Raw genomic sequence first — 26,435 nt, 5'->3', positions numbered from 1 at the left:
ATGTTTAGTAGAGACAGGGTTTCACCATGTTGGCCACGCTGGTCTTGAACTCCTGGCCTGAAGTGATCCACCTGCCTCAGCCTCCCAAAGTGCAGGGATTAGAGACCTGAGACACCACACTTGACCTACTTTAATTTTTTTTTTTAGTACCTTTTCTTTAAGGTACTTCGCAGCTTGGTGCAGTGGTTCACGCCTGTAATCCAGCACTTCGGGAGGCCAAGGCAGGGGACCACTCGAGCCCTGGAGTTTAAGAACAGCCTAGGACCATCAAGAGACTTCGTCTCTATAAAAATTTTAAAAATTAGTCAAGTGTGATGGTGCACACCTGTAGTCCCAACTACTTGGGAGGCTGAGATGGAAGGATCACTTGGCTTCAAGGGTCGAGGCTGCAGGGAGCTGCTGCAGCCCAGCTTGGGTGAAAGAATGAAACCTTGTCTGAAAAAAAAAAAGTGCTTTGCATTCATGGATTGCGTATACATTATAGTGTAGCAATTAAGAACATGAATCTGGATTCTGATTACCGAGGTTTGAATCTTGATTCTACTATTACCAAAAAATATGTCCTTGGGCCAATTACTCAATGTCATGTCCCTCCACCTCAGTTCTCCCTCTGTAAATGGGTGATAGCAGCACCTGCTTCATAGGATGTACATGAAAATGGCTTAGCAGTCAATAAGTATTGGCTACTATTTTCATTATTAATTTGCGATGCATGCCAAGGCATTATTTTACTTTAATCCGTGAAGGAAAAGTTGCACAATATTTTATCATTTCAAATGTTGTATTCATCAGCCATAGATTTCTGAAACTGGCAGATGAAACCAGACCAACTGACCAGATGCCTCCACGAGAAGGACAAATGAACAGAAAGAGATTCCAGTAATAGTCACATAGTGTTGGCTATTCTTACTGACAGACAGTTCTTCCTCTTACTCCTCATATCTTTTTTTTTTTTTTTTTTTTTTTAAGAATATTCTAGAATGGAAGCCTGGACTTACCGTTCCCTTTCTTACAAGTTAAGAGAAGGCTGCCCCGGGGTGTCTAAGTGCCACCTGTTTCTCATCTCCTGAGACTTTGATCCTAAGAGCGGATTCACTTGAGCAGTTAGATAGCTCAGCACCGACACAGCCGACTGCTCTTGGAAAGGAAGCAGAACTTTTAGAGGGTGGCATGGTTTGCTTCATTACCAGACAAGGGCCAGCAGGATATTCAGGTGTACTGAGTTTTATGTACAAACTATACTATATGTTCAGAGCTTTGACCCTTGGCAAAACATAGTTAAAATGCTTTCCTCTCCACCTGACTTTCATTTCCAGAACCACTGAAGTGAAAGGGTCTATTAGTTCAAGGCCAGATTTGAAAGCACATGAAAACTACATTCATGAGGTTAAGAAATGGCTTAATAATTAAGTTAAAACACTTGGAAGTGGGTCTAATTTCAGATCGCCTAACCATGCTAGAAGCAAATGAGGGCTTGTTTCTTCCTATTTTTCCTTCCACCCCCAAGATATTGGCTCCAATCCCAAGCAGTTTTTTCTGTTCCTTTTTTATTATTATTAAACTTTATGTAAGACTTAATTCTCCATTGCCCATATGCTAAGTTCATGTCACAAACAAAACCATAGTACATTTAATATTTTACGCACGTCTTCTCTTTCATTTTGTATCCCGTTCCTTTCTTTTAAAGAGTGGTTAGGACATATTTGAGTTTCACAGTCTAGATGCATAGCTTTTATTCTGTGCTGCTGAGCTATATTTTATTGGCCATTGTAGCTGAACTAGTATGACTGTCAATTCAAACTGCGTTTAGTGTGTTTACAATACCTTCCGTGAACCAATTTGAGTAGCATCCAAAGTATCCTCAGAGCAAGCCGATGCTAAACAATTAGCTTTCATTTCACTTGCATCACTGTGTAATCACCGATGATAATTCTCTTCCTCCTGAGGGTTGTAGCTGGAGCATCATGAGGGAAATTGCATGCATCAGGGAACTAATTGTGCATTCATAATAATGATAGCTACCATTTAGTGAGCCTCTACTATGTGCTTGGTATTGAGGCCTTTGACTCGTATTACTTCAGTTTATTCTTCTCTGCTGACCTAGGGCAGCTAGAACACAATGAAGTTCTTTACTCAGCTGTGCACACCCACATAGAGGCAACATAAGATGGAACTGAGTTGGCATTTTCCCCATCTCTCCATCCTTTGCCCACATTCAACATAGGAGACAGAAGGAGCAGTGAACCTGGGGCAAAGACTGGACTGCCTTCCCTAGCTGAGCGCTAGGGAGAAGAGCCAGGCCCCAGAGCCTGAATTACTCACATATACATCATGCAGGTAGCATCTGGCCTCTTATAATATGTTGCAGCGTTTATTATCCAGGACCTGGATGAAGTCTTAAAGATAGGAATGATGAATATCGGCTTGGTCTTTGAGGAGTTTTTGGTCTGGCTCTTCCGCTGGTGATACTGCTTATCAGCTGTGACCCTAGTAGGGAGGGATCAGCCTGAGGGAGGTGCCTTGTGTAGGTATGCTAGCTCACCTGTGACACTTCATTGCTCTTGTGGTTAAAGTTTTATGGATGATTTTTTTTACCAAATCTAAAAGGAATTTCTTAAGAGCAAGAGGTATTCTTTATCATGAAAGCATCGAATGGAAAAAGCTTCCTTAGGAGAACCAGAGCTGTATTTCAGCAGCAGCAGAACCTGAAAGGTCATCTCAGCCCAACCATCTATCCCTACAGGATGGGACTAGGGAGGCTCCAGAAGATGATTCTCTCCTGTGGTAATTTGAACCAGGTGTCCGGGACCACGCGTAAGCGTTCATGTTTTCACTGCACTGTTTCACCCTCACATGTCTTTACCTTTTTACTCAGTCAACAGTGATTACTGATGAGTATGATACTGCATGCATCAAGGACCTAATCGTGCCTTGATAATACTATCTGTCTGCGTCAGGACTGCCTGTGTCAGTCCTGGTTTCTACCTGTTGTAATATCATTAATAACATGCCCTTTTTCCACTCCTCAAAGTATCCTAGTGTGGATGATGCATTATATGGTCATCCTATAAATTCCAAAAGTGGATCCAGCACTGTGTCAAGCACTGCTTGGGATATAGAAGTCTAATATATAATCCTGCCCTCAAGGAATTCAAGTCTAGTTGGGAAGAGAAGATACGTGCTGCTGTGGTCTGATTGTTGGTGTCTTCCCAAAGTTCAGATATTGAAACCTAATCACTGATGTGATGGTGTTAGGAGGTAGAGCCGTTGGGAGGTGGTTAGGTCATGAAAGCGTTGCCTTCATGGTGAGGATTGGTACCTTCATGCAATACTAATGAAGGCTCCAGAGAGCTGCCTTGCCCCTTAACTGTGTGAGGACACAGCAAGAAGGCTCTGTCAGCAAACTAGAAATCTGGCCCCCAGCAGACACCCAATCTGCTGACACCTTGATCTTAGATTCCCCAGCTTCCAAAACTGTGAGAAATAAATCTCTGTTGTTTAAAAGACACCCAGTTTGTGGCATTTTGTTACAGTCACCCAAACGAACTAAGACACATATGCATATGAAACAGAACCTATGTCAAATGTTAAATGTTAAACTGGTTGGTATTAGAATCATAAGAAGTTGGAAGATAGATTTCTGAAGATGAGGTATCAGGGAATGTATGTGTCAGGATTCTTTGCAGACAACAGACAGCAGTTTAGTTCAACAGGAAGGAGTTTATAAAGGGATGCTAGATGGCCCACAGAATCGTTAGAAGGGCTAGGGACCAGAATCTTCGCCGAGCTTTCCGAAAACAACACCCAGAACCACACAGGAGCTTCCTGTAAAGACATGTCACCTCTGCTACCCCCCACCCCAGCAAGGCAGAAGCACCATGCCCTGTCTGCATCGTCATGAACCCTCCCAATCAGTGTCTCACATATATTACATCTGATTGTGGAACCCAGGTCACATGTTTACACCCTGGGAACAAAGGAGGTTGGAAAATCGTTTTTGGCATCTGTATTAATGGGGAACCATCAATGTGGAGGGGGTTTTCAGACCATTTCTACTACAGAGAGTTTCATAGATATGGTCGGATTAGAACTGGACTTTGAAGGTGAAAATAACTCAGTCAGGCAAGTAAAGAAGGAAATTTTTCTCACTGTGAAAGGAACCAAAGTGAAGTGACAGAATGCAGACTCAGATATCCATAAGCAGTTGTGGGCAGTTGGAAGGCACAGGTCAATAATCTTTAGTATAAAGAATGGGACCTCTGGATTTTGAAGTCAAATAGGATTTATACCTAACACATTACAAATAAGCACATGTATTCATCCCAGAAAGGTCCTGAAATCTCAGGGCTAACGTAACCAAGGTTTGTTTCCTGCTCACACTGAGTGTCTATGATGTACCATTTAGTGTGTAGTTTAGAGTGAGGTACTTGTGTGCTCCACACAGTCACTCAGGGACCCAAGTTGACTGCATGTCTCCATGGCAAGGAAAGACAATTGCTGGTGAACCAGGCTTTTTACTGCCTCGGCACAGGAGTGGCACATGGTATTTCTTTCTTTTTTTTTTTTTTAATTGCATTTTAGGTTTGGGGGTACATGTGAAGAACATGCAAGATTGTTGCATAGGTACACACATGGCAGTGTGATTTGCTGCCTTCCTCCCCTTCACCTATATCTGGCATTTCTCCCCATGCTATCTCTCCCCAACTTGCCACCCCCTGCTGTCCCTCCCCTATTTCCCCCGGACAGACCCCAGCGTGTGATGCTCCCCTCCCTGTGTCCATGTGTTCTCATTGTTCAACACCCGCCTATGAGTGGGAACATGCGGTGTTTGATTTTCTGTTCTGGTGTCAGTTTGCTGAGAATGATGGTTTCCAGGTTCATCCATGTCCCTACAAAGGACATGAACTCATCATTTTTGATGGCTGCATAATATTCCATGGTGTATATGTGCCACATTTTCCCTGTCCAGTCTATCATTGATGGGCATTTGGGTTGGTTCCAGGTCTTTGCTATTGTAAACAATGCTGCAATGAACATTCTTGTGCATGTGTCCTTATAGTAGAACGATTTATAATCCTTTGGATTATATACATGTGTACTATGTAACAAAGCTGTTACATAGGATTGCTGGGTCAAATGGAATTTCTGTTTCAAGGTTCTTAAGGAATCGCCACACTGTCTTCCACAATGGTTGAACTAATTTACACTCCCACCAACAGTGTAAAAGTGTTCCTATTTCTCCACATCCTCTCTAGCATCTGTTGTCTCCAGATTTTTTAATGATCGCCATTCTAACTGGCGTGAGATGGTATCTCAATGTGGTTTTGATTTGCATTTCACTAATGACCAGTGATGATGAGCATTTTTTCATGTTTGTTGGCCTCATGTATGTCTTCTTTTGTAAAGTATCTGTTCATATCCTTTGCCCACTTTTGAATGGGCTTGTTAGTTTTTTTCTTGTATATCTGTTTTAGTTCTTTGTAGATTCTGGATATCAGCCCTTTGTCGGATGGGTAGACTGCAAAAAATTTTTACCATTCTGTTGGTTGCCGATTTACTCTAACAACTGTTTCTTTTGCTGTGCAGAAGCTGTGGAGTTTAATTAGGTCCCATTTGTCTATTTTGGCTTTTGTTGCCAATGCTTTTGGTGTTTTGATCATGAAGTCCTTGCCTACACCTATGTCCCTTATGGTTTTGCCTAGATTTTCTTCTAGGGTTTTGATGGTGTTAGGTCTTATGTTTAAGTCTTTAATCCATCTGGAGTTAATTTTAGTGTAAGGTGTCAGGAAGGGGTCCAGTTTCTGCTTTCTGCACATGGCTAGCCAGTTTTCCCAACACCATTTATTAAACAGGGAATCCTTTCCCCATTGCCTGTTTTTGTCAGGTTTGTCAAAGATCGGATGGTTGTAGATGTGTTGTGTTGCCTCCGAGGCCTCTGTTCTGTTCCATTGGTCTATATCTCTGTTTTGGTACCGGCACATGGTATTTCTATTCAGTCATTGGCCAGAACTATTCACATGGCCCTATCTAACTGCAGGAGTCTGGAAAATACCTACTTTTTTTTTTAATAAGAAGGAGAAAATACGGGTGAATACTGGAAGTTTCTACCATGCATGTAGGAATATTTTGTTTTGCTTTGTTATCGAGACCGATTTCATTCTCTCACCCAGGCTCTGGAACGTAGTGGTGTAATCCTGGCTTACTTGAAGCCTCTACTTCCTGGGCTCAAGTGATCTTCCCACCTCAGCCTCTGGATTAGCTGGGACTACAGACGTGCACCACCATGCCTGGCTAATTTTTTTAATTTTTTGTAGAGATGAGGTCTCACTTTGTTGCCCAGGCTGGTGTCAAACACCTGGGCTCAAGCAGTCTTCCAGCCTCAGCCTCTTGAAGTGCTGGATTACAGGCGTGAGCCCCCGTGTCTGGCTACGTGTGGGAAGGTTATTGGGCATGAGCATAGCATAGTGAACGTTTCCATATGAGGGAAAGCTCATGAAATCAGGACTGACCTTGCTCATTTGCCCACCACTGGCTCCAGGCCCTAGTTCAGTGCCTGTTTCATAGTTATTGAATGAACTTAGCTTTCGGCGACATGCAGGGTGGAATGGGATGTGTTCTCCGGCAGAGGTAGGAAACCTACTTAATAGGTTGAAATCCTCTATTACTTCAACTGATGCGGACGTTAATATATTTTTCAATGGTTAAAAAAAAATCACAGTCAAGCCACTCGCTCTTTGAAGTCATTTGACATCTTAATAAGGAGATTGCAGACGCCCCTTTTCAACTGATAATGATCAGTTGAAAATTAAAATTCTTTTCATGGGAACTATGAGGATGAGTTCTTCAGAGCAGGACTTGCTTCTAACCATAAATTGTAGTTTCCTGGTTTCCTTTATTCCTTTCTAATGATGAAAGTGACAGCCTGTTTCTCCTATGAGACTCAGAGTATGGACATTGCATTGTACCTAAAATAATAGAACATTATTTTTAAATAAATAAAATAGAATATGTTCGAAAACAGTGTTTTCTAACATAGTTAACAGTGGCTAAAATGTTTTTCATTATTCATTTGTAAATTTTTATGTATTTAGGGGGTACAGGTGCAGATTTCTTATATGCATGTAAGCAGCATTTTAAATTTAAAGAGCTTTAGAGAAACAAATATTCTCCTGTTCCTCTAGCTCCCAATGCAAGTCTATAAAATTACTGAGAAACAGAAATATTCAATCTATAGGTCAAGTCAGCTATCTAGAACAGTTATCTGATAGGAAGTCAACCTAAAACATTAAGATGTAGCACCTTTCAAATTTGCCAACCCCTGAGAGGAAATTCAAAAGGCAATAAAGGCAAAGAACCATTACAAACTTTATCAAGAGCAGCGTCTGCCCTTCCTCAGGCCCCTTGCTCCCAGGGCTTCCTTCTTGAAAACATCCATTTAAAAACAATAGAGCAGCCCTAGTGGCCCCTAAGCACATCATGTCAGACTGTGGTTTGGCATTTTGGCTCTCTTCCTTACTACTTCTGATCATTGCCTGGTCACTTACCCTCTCTAGGTGTCTCTCCTCATCTGTAAATCGGGAGGAAGAGAGTCCATTTGATAGAATGGTTTTGGCATTGAAGTGAGATAAAGCTTGGGAAGCACTGAGCGCTGCCTGACACATAGAAGTGATCAGTGAATATGTGATGTGGAATGGGGGGGGCATGGTGATAGTGAAGACTTACTTGGGGCCTGGTTGATCAAGTTACTAGTAGAATCTCATCCATGAACATAGATGATGTCTTACCCTATAATCATCTGTATGCCATGAGACGAAGACTTGTCCTTGTTCTTTTTAAACATATAGTCTTTATAAGCAGCAATAGCATTTGTAAAGGATAGCTGCCAAAATAAATACTTTGTATTTTTCAGTTCCCCCTTTTCACTGACTTTGAGTAGCTATTTTTTTCTGTTATCCTTCACGTGAGCGCAGTTCCTCTGAACAGTCACAAAGCATCTATGGTAAAGGATAGCGGTATTCACTACAGGTCTTTTTCTCTTCAATATTCTTGTAGGAGGTGATTTTCCCTGCCGTGTACTATATTATCTGAAAATATACAATCTGTCTAGCCGGTCCCCCTATTTCTGCTCTGAATATAAATCAGATTGTGTCTCTCTCCTCCTCAAAAACCATCTACTGCGCCATGACTCAGAAATTCCATATATATCCAATAGAATTGAAAGCGGGGAATCAGATACTTACATCCCAATGTGCATACCAGCATTATTCATAAATAACCCAAAGGTGGAAGCACCTGAAGTATCTATCAATAGATGAATGGACAAACAAAATGTGGTATGTAGCAGAATGGAATTTTATTCAGCCATAGAAAGACATGACGTTCTGACACATGATACAACGTAGGGAAACCTTGAGAACATCGTGTGAAGCAAATAAGCCAGACCAAAAAAAGGCAAATACTGCATGATCCCACTTAGGTGAAATATTGTGAACAGGCAAATTCACAGAGACAAAGTAAGTTAGAACTTATCAGGGGCTGGGGGTGGAGATGGACAGTTCCTTCTTAAGGTTACAGAGTTTCTGTGTGGGGTGATAACGTCTTAGAAATAGTGGTAATGGTTGCACAACGTGGTAATATAATTAATGCCATTGAATTGTGTACTTAAAAATTGTTCAAATGGTAAATATTATGTTTTATATATAAAACCATATGAAAGTTTTCGAAAAAATTGTCTAAGGTTTCCCAGCATGTTCAGCCTGAAAGCTAAAGACTTTACAACAGCCTCAAGGCCCTGTGCCTTGACCTCTCTCCCCTCGAGAACACTGGCCTCCATGCTGCTCACTGAACGTGAGCACACAAAGTCTGCTCCCTCAGGAGGGCCCTTCCACCTGCTGGTCCCTCTGCTTGGAATGCCCATCCCTTAGATGCCCATGTGACATGTCTGCCTTCTACTTCCTTCAGGTGTCTGCTGGACCACCAGCTTATCAGTGAGGTCATCCTGGGCAGTCCTCTATCAAATCCCAAGCCCCCACCATCCAGCACAACCTAGCACTGCCTATTCTTACTCTCTTTTCCTCCGTGGCACATTTTACCACCAGACATATTTAATATTTATGTGTTTCTTTTGTCTCTAGTTACTAGAATGGAAGCCCCACGAATGCTGGGGCACTTCCCCTCATTCACTTCTGTGTCCTTAATGACTAGCATAGGGCCTGGCAGGGAGCAAATGCTCAGTAAACGTCTGTTGGATGAATGAGGGAATGAATGAATGAATTTGTTCCGGAGATATATGTATACCCCTTACTGAGAAGGACTGCAGGACCAAAAAGCTGGTTATCCTACATATGGGTTATCTTCTGCCACTACGAAGGCCCCATGACAACCAACCACAGAACTGCAGTGGGGTTCAGCTGATCTCAGCCTGGCTCACTCACACATCTGCAGTGCACTTGTGAGGCAGCCCAGCAGCTCTTCTAAGCTTGATGGGGCTTCCTAACATGTCTGGAGCTTCAGCAGGCATTTGGTGGATCTAGATGGCCTCAGCCGGGACTCCGTGGGTGAATCAGCTCTGCTCCGCATGCCTCATCCTTCAAAAGGCTGGCCTGAGCACGTTCTCATGGTAAAGGCAGAGGAACAGCAAACAGACTTGCACACGTGGTTTTCAAGGCTCTGCAGGCATGGTATTTCATAGCATCCTGTTGGCCAAGTCAGTCACATGGCCAAGACCAGGGACACACTACAAAGTTATGTGACTAGAAGGTACAGATACAAGGAGATACAAGGAATTGGGAGCATCAATGTATTCTGTCTACCACATCCTATGAAATCTTGGTGTTTTTGCCTGTGATCTGCACAGCGTTCCTCCTCCTTTTCTATGTCCCCAGAAGAAATTACATTCAGTTTAAACCTGAGGTCGAATCCTTTCAGCTCTACAACTCAATGTCTTGTTTTTAGATAGTGAGTTGTAGAGCTGGAAGGACTGGATCTAGTAAAAAGAATCTGAAATCTAAACATGAACTGAAGCTAAGGGGCCTCGTCGTAGTGTTTTCTGTGAGGACATGTGAAGTGTTCTAGGTAGCCAGTGTTTTTCTCTGAGGTGCGTTTGTACCCAGCAACTCAACATTATCACCCTGGGGACCTGTGGTAGGCAGAATCATTCCCCCCTCCCCACCCTACAAAGGTGATCATGTCCTAAACCCTGGAACCTATGAGTATGTTAGATTATATGACATAGAGAATTAGGGTTGCCTATGGAATTAAATTTGCTAATCAGCTGCCCTTAAAATAAGGGGGTATACTTGATTATCCAGAGGGGACCAGTGTAGTCAAAATGGTCCTGAAAAGCGGAAGGCAGGAGAATCAGAGGTCAGTGGTAGGACTGCTGACTTCGGAGACAGAAGGGGGCTGGAGCCAGGGTTGCAAGCTAGAAAAGGCAAGGAAATGGACTCTCCCCTACAGCCTAGGAGCCCACACCGTGCTTGGTTTTAGTCCATTGAGACCTATCTGACTTCTGAGTGCCAGAACTAAAAAATGATAAATTTGTATTGTTTTAAGCCATGCAGTTTGTGGTAATTTGTTACAGCACCAATTGGAAACAAATTGGAAATTTATCAGACTGATCTTATCCCATAGAATCCATGTAAAAAATGAGAAGGTGTATATTGGCAGGCTGGGCTTGGTGGCTCACTCCTGTATTCCCAGCACTTTGGGAGGCCAAGGGGGGAGGATTGCTTGAGCCCAGGAGTTCAAGGCTACAAGTGAGCTATAGTTGCATCACTGCAGTATAGCCTGGGCCACAGAGAAAAACCCTGTCTCCAGAAAAAATAATAATAATAAATTTGTATTAGCAACTGAGTGGCTGTTTACATTCCATCTATTTTCCACATTGACCAATCATTTGAAGAAAGGTGGGGCGGATGAGTGGGGAATGCCTCAGGAATTGAGAGATGGTAGAGGAGAAGAGCTAATGGAGAAGAGGGGGGTTGGTGACTGGGGCCCATCTGAGAAAAGAAGGAGGTTCTTAGGGAGACTGCTTGGAAAGCTCATGTTTGCAGAAGCCCACCCACAGGTCTTGAGCCCCTCATCCTGGGCCACTTTTTCTACCTTTGACCAACCCTTCCCCAACCCCCATCTCTATCCCAAATCCTTCTAGAGCTTCTAACTTACATCACATCAGCCATGATGGGGACTGGTGCACTTATCTGCAGTCATTTCTCTAGTCTGGGTGCCGTAATTAGGAGTGGCATTGCTGGTTTGGCTGGAGTGCACAGCTTCCACCTTACCAGGCTGTGCCCTACCATCTCTGAAAGTGGCTATGTTAATTTCTGCCATTACCAGCAGCTGTGTCAATGTGTTCTGGATCCTCCACATTGTCACCCATACTTGATATTGTTCGGTTTTTTTTACTTTTTCCAACCTGGTGTGTGTAAGTTGGTATTTTTGTATTTTTTTCTTCTTTTTTGAGACAGAGTCTTGCTCTGTCACCAGGCACTAAGCTGGAGTGCAGTGGTGTGATCTCGGCTCACTGCAACTTCCACCTCCCTGGTTTAAGCAAATCTCTTGCCTCAGCCTCCTGAGTAGCTGGGACTACAGGTGCGTGCCACCACGCCCAGCTAACTTTTGTATTTTTTAGTAGAGACAGGGTTTCACCATGTTGGCCAGGATGGTCTTAATCTCGTGTCCTTGTGATCCACCTGCCTCTGCCTCCCAAAGTGCTGGGACTACAGGCGTGAGCCACCACGCCTGGCCAGTATTGTATTGTATTTTTAACTCATATTTCTCCAATTACAAATGAGGCTGACCATTTTTAAAATGTGTATATATTGGTGTGTGGGTGTGTATATATATATATATATATATACACACACACACACACACACACACATACATATACATATATATATATTCAGATTTTCTCTTCAGTGAAGAGTCTGTATAAGCCTTTTGCCCATTTTCTTCTATTGGATGATACCTTTTCATTGGTTTTTAGGATTTCTTTTTTTTTTTTCTTTTGAGTCTGGGTCTTGCACTGTTGCCCAGGCTGGAGTACAGTGGCGTGATCGTTAGCCCACTGCAGCCTTGAAATCCTGGCCTTAGGTGATCCTCCTGCCTCAGCCTCCCAAGTAGCTGCGACTACAGCCATGCACCACCATGCCCAGCTAAGTTTTTTTTATTTTTTATTTTTATTGTATTTATTTATTTTTGAGATGGAGTATCACTCTGTTGCCCAGGCTGGAGTGCAGTGGCACAATCTCGGCTCACTGCAACCTCTGCCTCCAGGTTCAAGCAGTTCTCCTGCCTTAGCCTCCCCAGGAGCTGGGACTACAGGTACCCAACACCATGCCTGGCTGATTTTTATATTTTTAGTAGGGACAGGGTTTTGCCGAGTTGCCCAGGCTGGTCTTGAACTCCTGACTTCAAGTGATCCACCCATCTCGGCCTCCCAAAGTGCTGGGATTATAGGCGTGAGCCATCGTGTCCAGCTGTTTTTGTAGAAACGGGAACTCGCTATGTTTCCCAGGTTGGTCTCAAACTCCTCGCCCCCAGCGGTTCTCCTACTTTGGCCTCTCGAAGTGCTGGAACCACAGGCAAGAGCCACTGTGCACAGCTGTAATTTCTTTATGTAGTCTAGAGTCAACTATATGTGAAGCAAGCATCTCCTCCCAGTTTGCAGCTTGTCTTAACCTCTCTAGTGCTTTTGTTTAGAACTTGGTATACTTTGTCCTCCCTACCTTGCGGTTAGGAAGGTTTTCCTCCCATATTGTCCTAAAATTTTTCTAGTTTTTCCTTTGCCAGGTAAATATTTAATATACCTGAAATTGATTTTTAAACATGGTAGGTAGGGGTCAAATTTCATTGTTTTATGTGTGTATAACCAATTGTTCCAGAAAACTTTATTGAAAGTCCATCTTTCCTATTGGTCTTCAGTGCCTTTGTTATGAATCAAACTTCTACATGTGTGTGAACTGGTGCCCAGCCCTCCACTTGGCAGCTTTTTATATTGGTTATCTGTCGCTGTGTAACAAATGACATAAAACTTAGCAGCTTAAAACAGCAAACATGTATTACGTCACAGTTTCTGTGGGTCAGAAATCTAGGTGCAGCTTCTCTGGGTGCCTGTGGTACAGTGCTGTCCTTCAGCTGCAGTCAGGATGGCAGCCGGGGATGTGGTCTCAACTGAAGGCCCAAACAGGGAGGATCTGCCTCTAAGCTCACTTCCGTGGTGATGGCAGAATTCAGTTTCTCATGGTTGCTGTGTGAAGGTCTTAGTCCTTGGCTGGCTGTTGGTCAGCGGCTTCTCTCCATTCTTTCTCCTGTGGGCTTCTGTATAGGGCAGCCCACAGCATGGCAGCTGGCTTCCCTTAGAGCAAGCAAGCAAGCAAGCAAGCAGAAAGAGAAAGATGCAAGCTACAGTACTTTGTAACCTAATTTTAGAAGTGACATCCATGATTTATGCTGAGCATTAGCAGCAAATGAGTACACTCAGACCACCTTCAGGGGGAAGGTATTCCATAAGGGTGTGAATACCAGGAGGCGAGGATCACTGGGGGTCATCTTCAGGGCTGCCTACCATACTTTTATAGTCACATAAGTAATTAAGTCTTGTACTATTAATCTCTTCCTAGGTATTTTAAGTGACTTTCCATAAGATCATTATTTTTTACTGTTAAAAACCATATTCAAAATAGAAAGAATGGGCATGTCTTGGAACAGATTTTTGGAAGAAGGCATAATAGAACTTTGGGAGTGATAGGAAAATATGTAGAGATGTGATCTTTCTTCAGATGGTTGGGTTCAGTTTAGTTAATTATAGCAAGTACAGTCATGCTCGGTATCTCTGCGGGGGACTGGTTCCAGAACCCCCATGGATACCAAAATTCGTGGATGCTCAAGTTACTTATATAAAATGACATCGTTTTGCATATAAACTATATGTACTTTCCTGTATGTTATATTATCTCTCAATGACTTTTGGTGTCTAATACAATGCCTGCGCATCACTTCATAGGCATGGATTCAACATAATATTCAGTGTGTGGTGAATTCAAGTTTTGCTTTTGAGAAGTTTGTGGAATTTTCCCCCGTTTTCTGTTTGTGGTGAGCTGAACTTATGAATGTGGAACCCACAGATATGGAGGACCAACTGTATATACCATGTAATTTTCCCTAACTGGTTCATCTGCATTTTCCAAGCAGCAACACTATCATGGTGATATGTAGGAAACATTTCATGTATTAGCTTATCATTTACGAGATTCTTTGAGACAGAGTAAAGCACCTGCCATCTCCTTTGTTTGCTTTATGCAGTTCATAGAGCTCAGTGATGCTAACTGCGTATTTCCAGTGTCATTGAAAATGAGACTTAGAACAGGATGAGAAGGTTGTATCGTCGTAACAGGTAACATCACACATGGCTCCTTTTTCATTTAAAATACAAACCAAATATCTGCCAACACGCTTTCATGGGTACCTAGTTGGAAGGAAACCCTTAGAACAATTATTCTGAGTTGAATTGATGACTTAAAGATGACGTTTAATACACCCAATTGTTACATTCATCAACATTCTAGCTCAGTGCTTCCTGTGGGCACTGCATGGAATGAGAATAGTTTTTGGTGTGGTTTGAGAGATTATCATCAGTAAAGTATCTTGACCCAATTTGCTTTTTCTTTCTTCAGCTTTGCCACACCTGTGGGGCAGCTTCTGTTCATACTGATGCTTATCTCCAGCCACTAATCAGGAATAGATGCATTCACGTTTCTACTGCTGTCATGAATGCTGTGATTACAGAGTTCATCGTTCTAAGTGGTTCCTTCATCTTGGTTCCTTTTTTATGTCAGAGCTTGTGTGTTTGTGTGTGTGCGCGCACAAGCACATGTGTACTTTTTCATCTATCTTAGGCTGATTTTTAGTTAGCAGAAGAGACTTACATGACAAGTTCTAGAGTAATTTCCAAATTTCCAAACTTTGACCCAGTACATAACTTGGGTTTTCCTTGTGTGCGGTTACTAAGAGAACCTTCTCGGTGTACCTCTCTTTGGAGAACAAAATTTGAACAACAATGAGGAAGCAGTAGACACGTCTCCAGCTAAGGTGCCAGATTCTGATAGCGTACCTTCTTGGCAGAGCTTACTTTGTGGAACTGGAGAAGTTATGTATAGACAAATGACTGTGTACCACTGTTGGCAAAGGTTTCTATGCTGTATTATTATTTCTAGAACTGTTTCTCCTTCCCTGCATCCTCCCCTTATTTTGGTAAATGTAACAAGCCAAAAATTAGGAAAATATTATAAGCTCATTGGAATGAACATTTGATACTATGCTAAAGATGAGGGTATTCAGATAGAAGCCTACAGCTGGAGCGTAGAGACAGCATTACAAAGCCTGTGGGGCAAGCTTTGCTTATTCCGTATCACAAAGGACAGATGCAGCCTTAGGAGGTGCTTCCCGAAGTTTATATTGGAGAGATTAAAATGTAATTGTGGGCCAGGCGCGGTGGCTCACGCCTGTATTCCCAGCACTTTGGGAGACTGAGGCAGGTGGATCACTTGAGGTCGGGAGTTCAAGACCAGCCCAGCCAATATGGTGAAACCCCATCTCTACTAAATATACAAAAATTAGCAGGGCATGGTGGCACATACCTGTAATCCTAGCTACTTGGGGCGTTGAGGCAGGTAAATCATTTGAACTCGGGAGGTGGAGGCTGCAGTGAGCCAAGATCACGCCATTGCACTCCAGCCTGAGCAACAGAGCAAGACTCCATCTCTAAAAATAGAGTGTAATTGTGATAGAGATAGCCTATAATTTTGTATTCAAAATAAGATTTTTTTTTTTGGAGACAAGGTCTTTCTCTGTCACCCAGGCTGGAGGAGTACAGTGGTGCATTCTCAGCTCACTGCAGCCTTGACCTCTTGGACTCAAGTGATCCTCCTACTTCAGCCTCCTTAGTAGCTGGGACTACAAGCGCATGCCACAATGCCCAGCTGATATATATTTTTTGTTGATAGGGGGTTTTGCCATGTTGCCCAGGTTACATAGAAGTCCTGGGCTCCAGCAATCCGCCCTCCTTGACTTCCCAAAATGCTGGGATTACAGGTGTGAGCCACCATGCCCAGCCAGTGTGGAGATGCTTTCCTTACAGTAAACTGTACTGCATAATGGACGCTTTCAGATAATTTCCTTGCCTTGGTCACATCCTTGGTTTCAGTAGATTTTCTACAGAGCCCATATGTTCAAGGCTTGGTGTGGGGGTTGGGGGAAGCCTGCTCTAAACTCTGATTTATCTTGAAATAGGAGCTATCAAAGAATTTTCTCTTCATCCCTGTTAGATTGCACTTGAAGCTCTAACAGTGCCTCTGAGCCATGAGAAAAATTTACACATAAGAAATGTTTTGAAGTCATTAAAATAAGTTCAGAGCTTAAGAGCTGGTTTCACATCTCTTGAATCAGATGAAATGTGTGCTTACAGAGAGTAATAATTAGGTGATGGGCAGATGCCAAGCTCTGGGTTTTGATATGATTATCTCTTTCATTTGGCACAGTTCAAGTGTGCGGGCTGGGCATTCTGAAAGAGAGGGATCACTGATATCGCGCAGGGGCTTATCAGATCTGTGCCTCTGGTGGACGTCAAGGCAGAATTATTCAGAATATAATCTGAAATGCATTTGATCCTAGATAGTTTAATAATTTATGTTCAGCCTTATTAGCGAAGCCTTGTGTTTACACTGCTATCACCAAAATAAGATTTAAAATATCCCGTCCGTGATATTAAGATTAGAGAGTTTGTGTGTGTGTGTGTGTTCAAGTTTAAAATTTTTCTTCATAATTGTAATGACCTGATAGCAATTACCCATTTGGGGTGAAAGGGCTAAGGCAAAAATTTCACATGAATAATGTCTGAGGTAGAGTCTCCCAGAAGTGAAACAGAAAGGCTGACAGTATTGTGCTCTAACTGTGTGACTGTGTGACAGAGGTCTTAATGTAAATGTTCTTCAAGAAGAAATGGAAAGGTATGGTTAATTCCAACTTCAATTTGCTGATCCTGTTACATTCCATTATACCTATAATGCTGATGGACTGTACATACAACATTACTTTCACTGACTTCAAGATAAAATGCTAACATTTTTGGTTTGGAGATAATTGGGTACGCCTACTTATATGATATTAAAGAGCTCCCAATTTGGGGAATGTCTAGAAGAATAAAGGAGGAAGATAGCTTGGCCCCCTTAATCCCTTGTATGTCCTGGAATCTGGTAGTAACATGAAGCACAGGGGCACGGTTGTCTTGTCAATTGGAGGAAGGGAGCTGGCATGTGGAATGCGATTTCAGGGCCCTGGCAACACCCGCAGGTGTCGGGACAGAACTCATTTAGAAGCTGCACCACAAGATGGGAAGACAGGTGGCAACTCTCTTACAGGGATATCTTTTATTTTAGCAGAACCAGAGCAACTGTTCCTCATTAAAACACATTCTGCAGCGTGTTCTAACGTGAGTGCATCAAGTGCGTACGCACGTGTGTGTTCGGGGCATGCTCAGCGATGTGCCACCTACAGGTCACAATTACAAAGTCTCCACGTGGCTTAGAACTGCAAGACGGGTAACGTGAAATGTCTCTGCATAACTCGCCGCCAACTTTTCTGGAATGGCCTCTGTAGGGAAACAAAATAACCCCATTGCGCCTGTGAGATGCGGCGGCAAGTCAAGTAGATATGATGTATTTGGTGGGACTGTTGATCTTGATAGTCATTTTAGTAACTGTGCAGAAAACCCTTGCCTTTTCTCATTTATTTATATGGAATTCTCAGTGTATCTCAGAAGTGTTCCTGCGGGGCTGTCCTTAGTATGACGAAAGCGAGGCCTTTCATCTGCTTCACATTTATACCTCCTATCAGAAATGTGGGCCAGTGATTTAAAGAGGGGGTTCACTCCTATTAGCTACTTCACTGAGTCGTTTGAAGGATTAGAGAGAATGCGTGGAGAGCACTTAGAGTCCCACTAGGCAGGCAGTGAACGTTCTCTCGATATTATTTCTGCTTAGGATTCTCACGTAGAGCCTATCCTCTGCCTTTCTCACTGAATCCTTGTGCTTCTGGTTCCCCAGCCATGTGCCATATTACAGCTTATCAATATTTCATATGAGAAGGAAGAGGACTTGGAAGACAGGCCTCTAAACAACATGACTTCCTTCCATTGGAAGCCCGAGCCATCCAGCTCCCCAGAAAAGAATCCTTGTAACTAGATGAAATAATTATACGATGCAAAGGAATAAGCAGAAACGCAGACACCAATTCAGAAAACATGAATCGATCATCGCTTAGGTGCCCTTTCCTCAGTCTTGTCTCTTGGGCCCAAAAGACCTGTGGGTCGGACACATCTGGAGGCCCCTTTCCTCCCCATTTTCTTAGCAGGCAGTTAGCTCAGCAGAAGGAAGAGGCCTTAGCAGAGGCTGAGCTTTGGAGTTTCCTGTCCTCTTCCTTCAGCCCGCCACACGGTCATCAAGGTGCCCTGTCCCTCTTTCCTCGTAAACTTCTGTCGGAGTGTGTTCTCTTAGGCAGCTAGTGCAGCTCTACTTGAACGGAGCACGCTTTCTGGTGGGATGCAAGCTTCAGGGCTCACAGATGTCAGGAGTGGTGGGCACCGTCATGTCCTCCACACACAGATGTCCATATCCTTATCACCTGGCAAAAGGAACTTTGCAGATGAGAGGATTATTCTAGATTATCTAAGTGGGTTCAGTGTAAATCACAAGGGTTCTTATAAAAATAACCCTATGATCACTTGAGGTCAAGAGTTTGAGACCAGCCTGACCAATATGGTGAAACCCCATCTCTACTAAAAATAAAACAATTAGCCAGGCCTGGCAGGGTGCGCCTGTAGTCCCAGCTCCTCAGGAGGCTGAGACAGGAGAATTGCTTGAACCCAAGAGGCGGAGGTTGCTAGTGAGCCGAGATTGTGCCACTACACTCCAGCCTGGGTGACAGAGTGAGACTCCATCTCAAAAAATGATAACCCAAAGCTACTGGCTTTGAATATGGAAAAAAGGGCCACAGGCCAGGAGATGTAGGCAAATTGTAGAAGCTGGAAAGAGCAAGGAATCAGGATCTTCCCTGGAGCCTCCAGAAGAAGGCTGCCCAGCCAACACCTTGACATAGAACTTCTGACCTCTAGAATTGAAAGAGAATCGATGCATATTGCGTAATAGCCTGGGTTTGTGGCGATTTGTTCAAGTAGCATTAGAAAAGTCATGTGACATGCCGTTTCTCTGCTGGGAAGGTTTTTCCCTAGTAACGCTATGTCATATTTATGCTATGTCGTATTGGTGATGTATGACTCTTTACTTGCCACTCTAGTAAGAAGTACAAGAATAGGTAAGTGGCAATCCATCTGGAAGGGATATTTGCTCCTATATAAAATATGAATATATGGTACTAAGGAACAGGTAGCAGTGGCAGTATGCATTCAGCTAACACTGGCCCCTCCTCGGTGCCAGGCCCAGGGCCTCCTTTGGAGAGAAAGGCCACCGCTGCTCAGAAGGAGCACACCCAGGGTGGCGCAGGAGCCGTCAGGGTGCTGACCGCTTTTGACGGGAGCCCTGAGGCAGCCGGCCGACAGGACGAGCAGGCCCACGCGGGGTGGACAGTGGGTGACAGGTTTTCCTAAAGCAGATCCTGTCTTAGTTGGGACCTGAGCAAACAGTAACTAGAGGAGGCAGGGGTGGGTGCTGGTTTTAGTTTGGAGCTTTTCCAGAAGGCGCACACCGCAGGCTTTACCACCTCAGAGCCCAGGGAGTAAGAGGTGCTGACTGCACAGTGGACGTAGCTTCTGCCTCGTGGGTTAGTGCTTGTGAGGATACTGGAGACAGGACATGGTCATCTCAGTACTGGTACTAAGTGCTGCGGGCCACACTCCTGTGATACTCCTTACTAGCAGCCCTTATTGTGCACCTTCCGTATTCCAGGCACTCTGCCTGGCTCTGGGCACATCCTGTCCCTTTCGATAACACCTGAAAGTCGTGGGTTTCCTCCTTCACAGAAGGGGTAGCCAGGCTTAGAAAGTTTGAACCAGCGGCCTAAGATGGTTGGCTGAACCTGGGTTCCGTTTCTGGTCCGCCAGAATTCAAAACTCATGCTCATTCATGCGACTGTGTGCCTCCTGATGGTATACATAAGGAACAAAATAGCACAGGTCAATTCTACTTGAGAAGCAAATAATGACTCTGTAATTCATAGAAAGAATTTGAGGACGTTTGCATTTTTGCATAAGACACCAACGTTTAAATGATCAGGACACTTAATCTGCATGTATCTAATTTAATCCTCATAGCAACCCATGATGCACAGATACTAGCAGTATCTGCATTTTACAGGTGAGGAAAAGGAGGAAATAAGAGGGTAAAATTTGCCTGAGGCTCCTCAGATGGAGCTGGGATTAGAGCCCAAAGCTTCAGGACTTACTGCTTCTAGAACCGGTCCCATCTGTGCCTTGTGGCGTGAAACATGCTCAGGTTAAAAGCATCTCCTTCCTTTCCCCAACAATACGTGGGTAACTGCTGGAGACGAAGGAAATCATGAGATATGCTGTTGTTGTCATCCCAACTGTCGGTATTTAACTGATGGAAATCTGATCCCTGAAGTTTCTGAACATGAAAGTGCTTTTTAATTTTGGTATACATCCTGGTTCTGCTTTAACAGATTTATTACTTTGATAGGGTTTGATAATCTAATTTTCAAACGTGTAGCTTGTTTTTAAGAGTTAGCAAGTCGGTAGGTTTAGAAATTAATCAAGGAGCAGTGAGGTTTACAAGGAGGACAAACGCATGTTAATCAGAGTTAACACAGAATGCATGATGGGAATTTCAGTCCTTAGTCTGTTACAACAGGATAAATACATGGCTCCTTTTGAGTGAGCAAAGGTCATATCCTACCTTCTTTCAGATTTCTGTTTTGAGAAAAGCATTTTTATGTAGAATTTGAATTCTTAAAAACTGAGGTGGCATTCATTTGTTTTAATAAGCAATAACATGTTTCAAATTTGGTGTATCATACTTTTAGAGATGCACATGCGTATTGAATTTCAGGAACTGGCAATCTTGATAAGGTTTTGAAGGTGTAGGGAAGGTCTGAGCCTCTGTTTACTTTCTAGAACTATGCTTGTCACGTGTGTGTGGACGTTTCCATCAGCTGTTGATAATCACTTCTCCTATAAGCACTTTTTATTTTCTATTCATGATGCCTGCTTTCAGTTGCTACCTTGTACATTTACATGTGTGAGCACCTTCGACTTGATGAGCAAGACCTCATATTTCCCCCATTTCTAGTTTTTCTTAAGTATCTCAGTGGCGGTAGCAATTGAAATGTACGAAGCTAGCTGGTTACTGATTACTCTGTCATATGAGGAACTTTTTAAGTATGATATTTAAAAATAGTATCAAAATCCTTTCATCAAGATCTTGATTTGGTAAAAGGTGAGAATAATGGGCTGGGCGCGGTGGCTCATGCCTGTAATCCTAGCACTTTGGGAGGCCGAGGTGGGGTCAGGAGTTCAAGACCAACCTGGCCGTCATGGTGAAACCCCATCTTTAAAAAAGAAAAAAAAAATGGTGAGAATAATGAAAGGGCACAGTGCAGTAGAGACAAGTAGAGTGGCAAGTCTGTGAGTGTCTGGGGGCTGCACATGTGTGCGTCCTCCATGCTGCTCCGCCGGTTGCTGGGTTGCTCAGGGAGGCTCAGCACCAAAGCACCTTTTCTGAATCAGTGTTCAAATGTGTTAAATGTTTCAGGGATGGAAAGAAAAAAGTGAATGCCCAAGGAAGGGTGACTGAATTGAACATGACCACAAATAATTCACTCTGATTAACAGGCGAGATGAGTTGAAAGGAGAAGAAATTTTCTGAAATGGCCTAGGTTTAAAAAAGGGCAACAACCCTTTGTCAAGAAGGCACAGTATCTGCACTGCCTCATGAAACAAAATCTAACCTGTGTTATAAACCAGCTAAATGCTTAAGGCTTTGAGACTCACCTAGTCCTTCCCCAGGTCAGCCTGACACCACTAATCATAGCACAGGTGCAGAACCAAGGTCAAGCATTCTGAACTATTCTGAACTGGGGATAGGGAGAACGGTGGATTTTCCCTGACGCTCATGTAGCCAGTGTCACGGTCTTTCAATTTCAGGGGCCCTTTCTAAGACCCTATACCTAATTTTGTATTCATTATGTTTTTCTTAAACAGAAGGCTTCAAAACCCACAAAATCTAGGTCCACTCCTGGGTGAGAATATCTGTGACCCTCCTGAAGACAGTGTGGACATGGCTGGGTGGATATGTAAATATGCTTCCATATTTTTCTGGAAGGGTTTGTAGTCTTCTCAAAGCCATCTGTGACTTACAAAGGTTAAAGAACTCAGGCCACGGAGCAATTAGTCAACCTCTTAATTCTAATCTTATGAAACCAAACTTAGTAAGTGATGGTTTAATTGCTAGAGGCCATAATTTGTGACTCAAGTAGAATAGCTTCCGGAATGTATCACAGGACACACTGCTCACCAGACACATAGATGGGAACATTCTTGATGGTTGCTTACTCTCATTCATACATTCAGTCACTCATTCATTCATTCCTAAACACTGAACTGAGTACCTGCTCTGCCGTCTGCAGCCTGGTAGGTTCCAAGATTTCAGACATGAATTAGGCAGACTCGCCCCTTTTGAGAATTCACGTACAGTAGTTCCTGTCAGTTCAGCTGAAGGAGGAGTCGGCATTCTTTCTCAAGTTTCCCACATGTGTGTCAGTGCTGTCCTTGAGATCTTCAGGCTATGTTTAATTGAAATAGAAGCTCTTCAGCATACACCTTCCTCCAAAATATTACGCAGAAAGCCAACCTCCTAAGAGAGCTGTGTCCTGAGGGCAGGGGCAGGTCTGGGTGCACCCCTGAGCCCCGGCTCTGGCCTCCCGCTGGCCCCGTTCTGTCCAGCTGCACGTGTCCTTGAGAAGGACTCCGAGTGCAGGGAGACCAGCAGGGTATCCACCAGATACCTGAGAGTGCAGCAGTAAATACTGCTTCCACTGTCACTGGGGCTGAGAGACTTACCCTTCTGGCTAACAGCTTTATTAATTCTGCTATTAGTCTCTGGCAGACAGAGCAAGAATTCTTCCCACACGATCACATGTAAATGAGCCCGTGGAAACTGGGCTGTGGAAGTTGTTTTCATTTCCCCATTACTACTTTTTGTGTCTCTCATTACCCACTCCTTTGAATTCAAATCCTATTGATTCTACATCAAAAGTCTTGTTGCCTCTGCTGTCATCCTTATGGAGGTCCTCATTCTCTCCCATGTCATCTGCTGGTACAATTCTTACCCCTGGGTTTCCTACCCCATTCTCCTGCCTCCCTTCAGTCCACCCCACACATTCCTGTTCGTGTTACCTTCTGCAAAGCACCATTCCAGTGCCTCTCCTGTGCAGGGTGAGATCCAGCTTCCCAAACAGAAGCCAAGGAGGTAGTAGGGGATTGTTACACAGCATGCAGGGGAAGACCGAGCAAAGTACTGTGGTGTCCCAAGACACTTAGTGCTTCTTCGGCTTTCCCGTCCTCTCCTGCACCGCCTCTGGGTATCCCTCCGCCCTCCCGATGGTTCCTTCCATCCACGTTTCTCATCTGCCCCTTCCACACCCCTACTTCCATCTCTCAAAATGTTATTCAGGTTTCATATTATTAAGGGAGGCACCAATTCTGAAGCAGGTACACAAGGTAAAAATCTCATAGATTGCGCTTTGAAACTCTAGAGCCAACCTGAGAATAGCCAGGTGCTCCTCTCTCCACTCCTCTGGACATCAGCTAAGAAGCCGCTGAACAGAGGGCACTGAAAGAAAGCACAGTCAGGCCTTCAGCTTCTCCAGCTCTGCCCAGGCAATGTTTCCCAACCTGTTGTGTCCAGCATGAAGAGAAAATGACAGTATTTGTTTGGCACACAAGGTACTGTGAGGGACAGAGCGTGGGGTCACGTGGGGGTGTCCCTGTTGGTGCAGCCATCCTGTGACAGAGAACCAGCTAGAAATCTTTGTCCTAGGGATGTGTTTGCTGAATCAAGTGGCTTCCATGGGTGGTGGTTTTTGTGACAGGGTCTCACGCTGTCACCCAGGCTGGACTGCAGCAGCACAGCCTCGACTCACTGCAGCCTTCACCTTCCAGGTTCAAGTGGTTCTCCTGCCTCGGCCTCCAGAGTAGCTGGGACTACAGGCCCCCGCTACCACACCCGGCTAATTTTTGTATTTTTGGTAGAGATGGGGTTTCACCATGTTGCCCAGGCTGGTCTCAAACTTCTGACCTCACGTGATCAGCCTGCCTTGGCCTCCCAAAGTGCTGGGATTACAGGCGTGAAACATCGCCCATGGCCCATGGCCCATGGTGTTTCGATCTCATTCCTCCATTGTATGGTTGCATCTCTCTAAGAGCTAAATATGCCTGTCATATGACCCCACTTTACAGATTCTACCCTTCATGAATTCTGCCTTGATTTTCTATCAGCATGGCCTGTCTTTCTCATACGGTTTATGTGTAGTCTAGAGACTTAGGAATGTGGCCTGGCCCTTCAAGGAAAGGAAGTGACTGATTCATGCCTACCTTGGGCCCACCTGGCTTGTGGTGGGTGTCCACACGTGCCTCTGTTGAAGGAGAACTGGAACCCATTACTTGATCGATATCACAACAGGGCTTTCTCTACATCTTGAAAGTAATTCTTTCCTGTTTCTGTCATTATAGGATTTCAGAAACGGGCTTGGGAACCACGTGAGTCCAGGATCCCACACACCTGCTGCCTGTCAGCCCGGCTCGGCGAGTTCCAGAATGGTGCTGTGCAGGCCAAGGCTGCATCAAGACTGTGTGCCCCGGACGGCCGTGGGTGTGGCTCTGCTGGCTCTTCTTCTGGCTTTTTTTGTCAAGGTGTATAATTAGAATACAACTAAATGAGGCACCTGTAAAGAAGAGTAAGTTTCTAATTAAAATCTGCAATGAACAGGAAAGCGACACCTCCGTTCTCAAAGGGCAATGATTTGTACTGGTCACACTGCCTCCTCTTCAGCTGTTCTTCTTAGTGAGGCTCCCCCCCGTCTCGCATTGAGTGGGACCTGTTGGTTATTTGACCTAAATCCTAATCACAGCTACCGTAGTATATTCTTCAAATTAAACTGCTTTTCATTTACTTTTAGTAAGAAATGCTAGTGGTTGCATTTTTTTTTTCTGTGTCCAATCTTTAAGTCAGAAACGAATTGTACGGTGACTCTGGTCATCTTTTCCTCATGTGGAAGAATTTTCCATCTTTAATACACTTGTTCTTTTTTTTTGAAACAGAGTTTTGCTCTTGTCACCCAGGCTGGAGTGCAGTGGTACAATCTTGGGTCACTGCAACATCTGCCCGCTGAGTTCAAATGATTCTTCTGCCTCAGCCTCCCGCATAGGTGGGATTTTAAGCATGTGCTACCAAGCCTGGCTAATTTTTTGTATTTTTAGTAAAGACGGAGTTTCACCATGTTGGCCAGGCTAGTCTCGAACTCCTGACCACAAGTGATCCGCTCACCTCGGCCTCCCAAAGTACTGGGATTATAGGTGTGAACCACTGCCCCTAGACTCTTTAGTAAACTTTTAAGTCCATCTTCCCCTTCAGGCTTTGTTTGGAGTCCCAGTGCTACAAACGTTTTATTTTTCACAACAGATGTGTTCCTGAAAAGTGCGTATAGAAACCCGTTCTGGGAACCTGAAGGCTTTTAGAATGCACAGGGAGGGTCTGCCAGCTAAAGGACTCCTGGCAACATTCTGTGAAATACGACACTGAAAAACGTTTTGTCTAAACCAAATTGTGCCCATTTTCTCACATTTTTGATCCATTCGTTTTTTGAGTCAGGGTGTCACTCTTGTCACCCAGGCTGGAGTACAATGGCACTATCTCAACTCACTGCAGGCTCCACCTCCTGGGCTCAAGCAGTCCTCCTGCCTCAGTCTCCCTAACAGCCAGGACTACAGACACATACCACCATGCCCAACTAATGTTTTAAATTTTTGTAGAGGTGAGTGTCACTATGTTGCCCAGACTTGTCTGGAACTCCTAGCCTCAGGCAGTCCTCCCACCTCAGCCTCCCTAACTGCTGGGATTACAGGCATGAGCCACTCCACCCAGCCCAGATTAAATGTTTTTATTTCTACCTGCCATCATTGGTCTTTACTAAGTGAAGAGACTTCTTAACAATAAATGGAATTGGCACACTAAGCAAATCCTGTGTTCATCAGAATTGATTTGGATTGCACAGGTACAGGAAAACCAGGTTCCTTGCAGTCACCATACGGTATTTTCCATCTTGAAACTCATGACCCTCTTCAACTCTTCCATTTAACGCAAAATATTTGTGTTTTGTGTGTCTTTTTTTTTTTTTTTTTTTTTTTT

The 26,435-nt window shown here is 43.9% G+C and overlaps 1 protein-coding gene and 1 long non-coding RNA gene across 7 annotated transcripts in view; one reads left to right on the top strand and one right to left on the bottom strand.

Annotated features, from left to right (window-relative positions):
- Window positions 1–25,390, top strand: part of CDKAL1 (CDK5 regulatory subunit associated protein 1 like 1) — a 717,953-nt gene extending 692,563 nt beyond the window's left edge. For all 6 annotated transcript variants that reach the window (XM_017544096.2, XM_017544095.2, XM_037744111.1 and 3 more), the window contains one exon: window positions 24,761–25,390. In XM_017544096.2, the coding sequence (XP_017399585.1) occupies window positions 24,761–24,952 (192 nt within the window). In that variant the 3' untranslated portion in view covers window positions 24,953–25,390. The remainder of the gene's footprint in view (window positions 1–24,760) is intronic.
- LOC119473527 overlaps window positions 24,888–26,435 on the bottom strand; it is a 16,559-nt gene continuing 15,011 nt past the window's right edge. Inside the window, exon 3 of the long non-coding RNA XR_005202745.1 lies at window positions 24,888–24,972. This is a non-coding gene — a long non-coding RNA (uncharacterized LOC119473527). The remainder of the gene's footprint in view (window positions 24,973–26,435) is intronic.

This window comes from Cebus imitator, unplaced genomic scaffold, assembly GCF_001604975.1.
Source record: "Cebus imitator isolate Cc_AM_T3 unplaced genomic scaffold, Cebus_imitator-1.0 Scaffold165, whole genome shotgun sequence".
Lineage (NCBI taxonomy): Eukaryota > Metazoa > Chordata > Mammalia > Primates > Cebidae > Cebus > Cebus imitator.
This window is presented reverse-complemented; position numbering and strand designations above follow the sequence as displayed.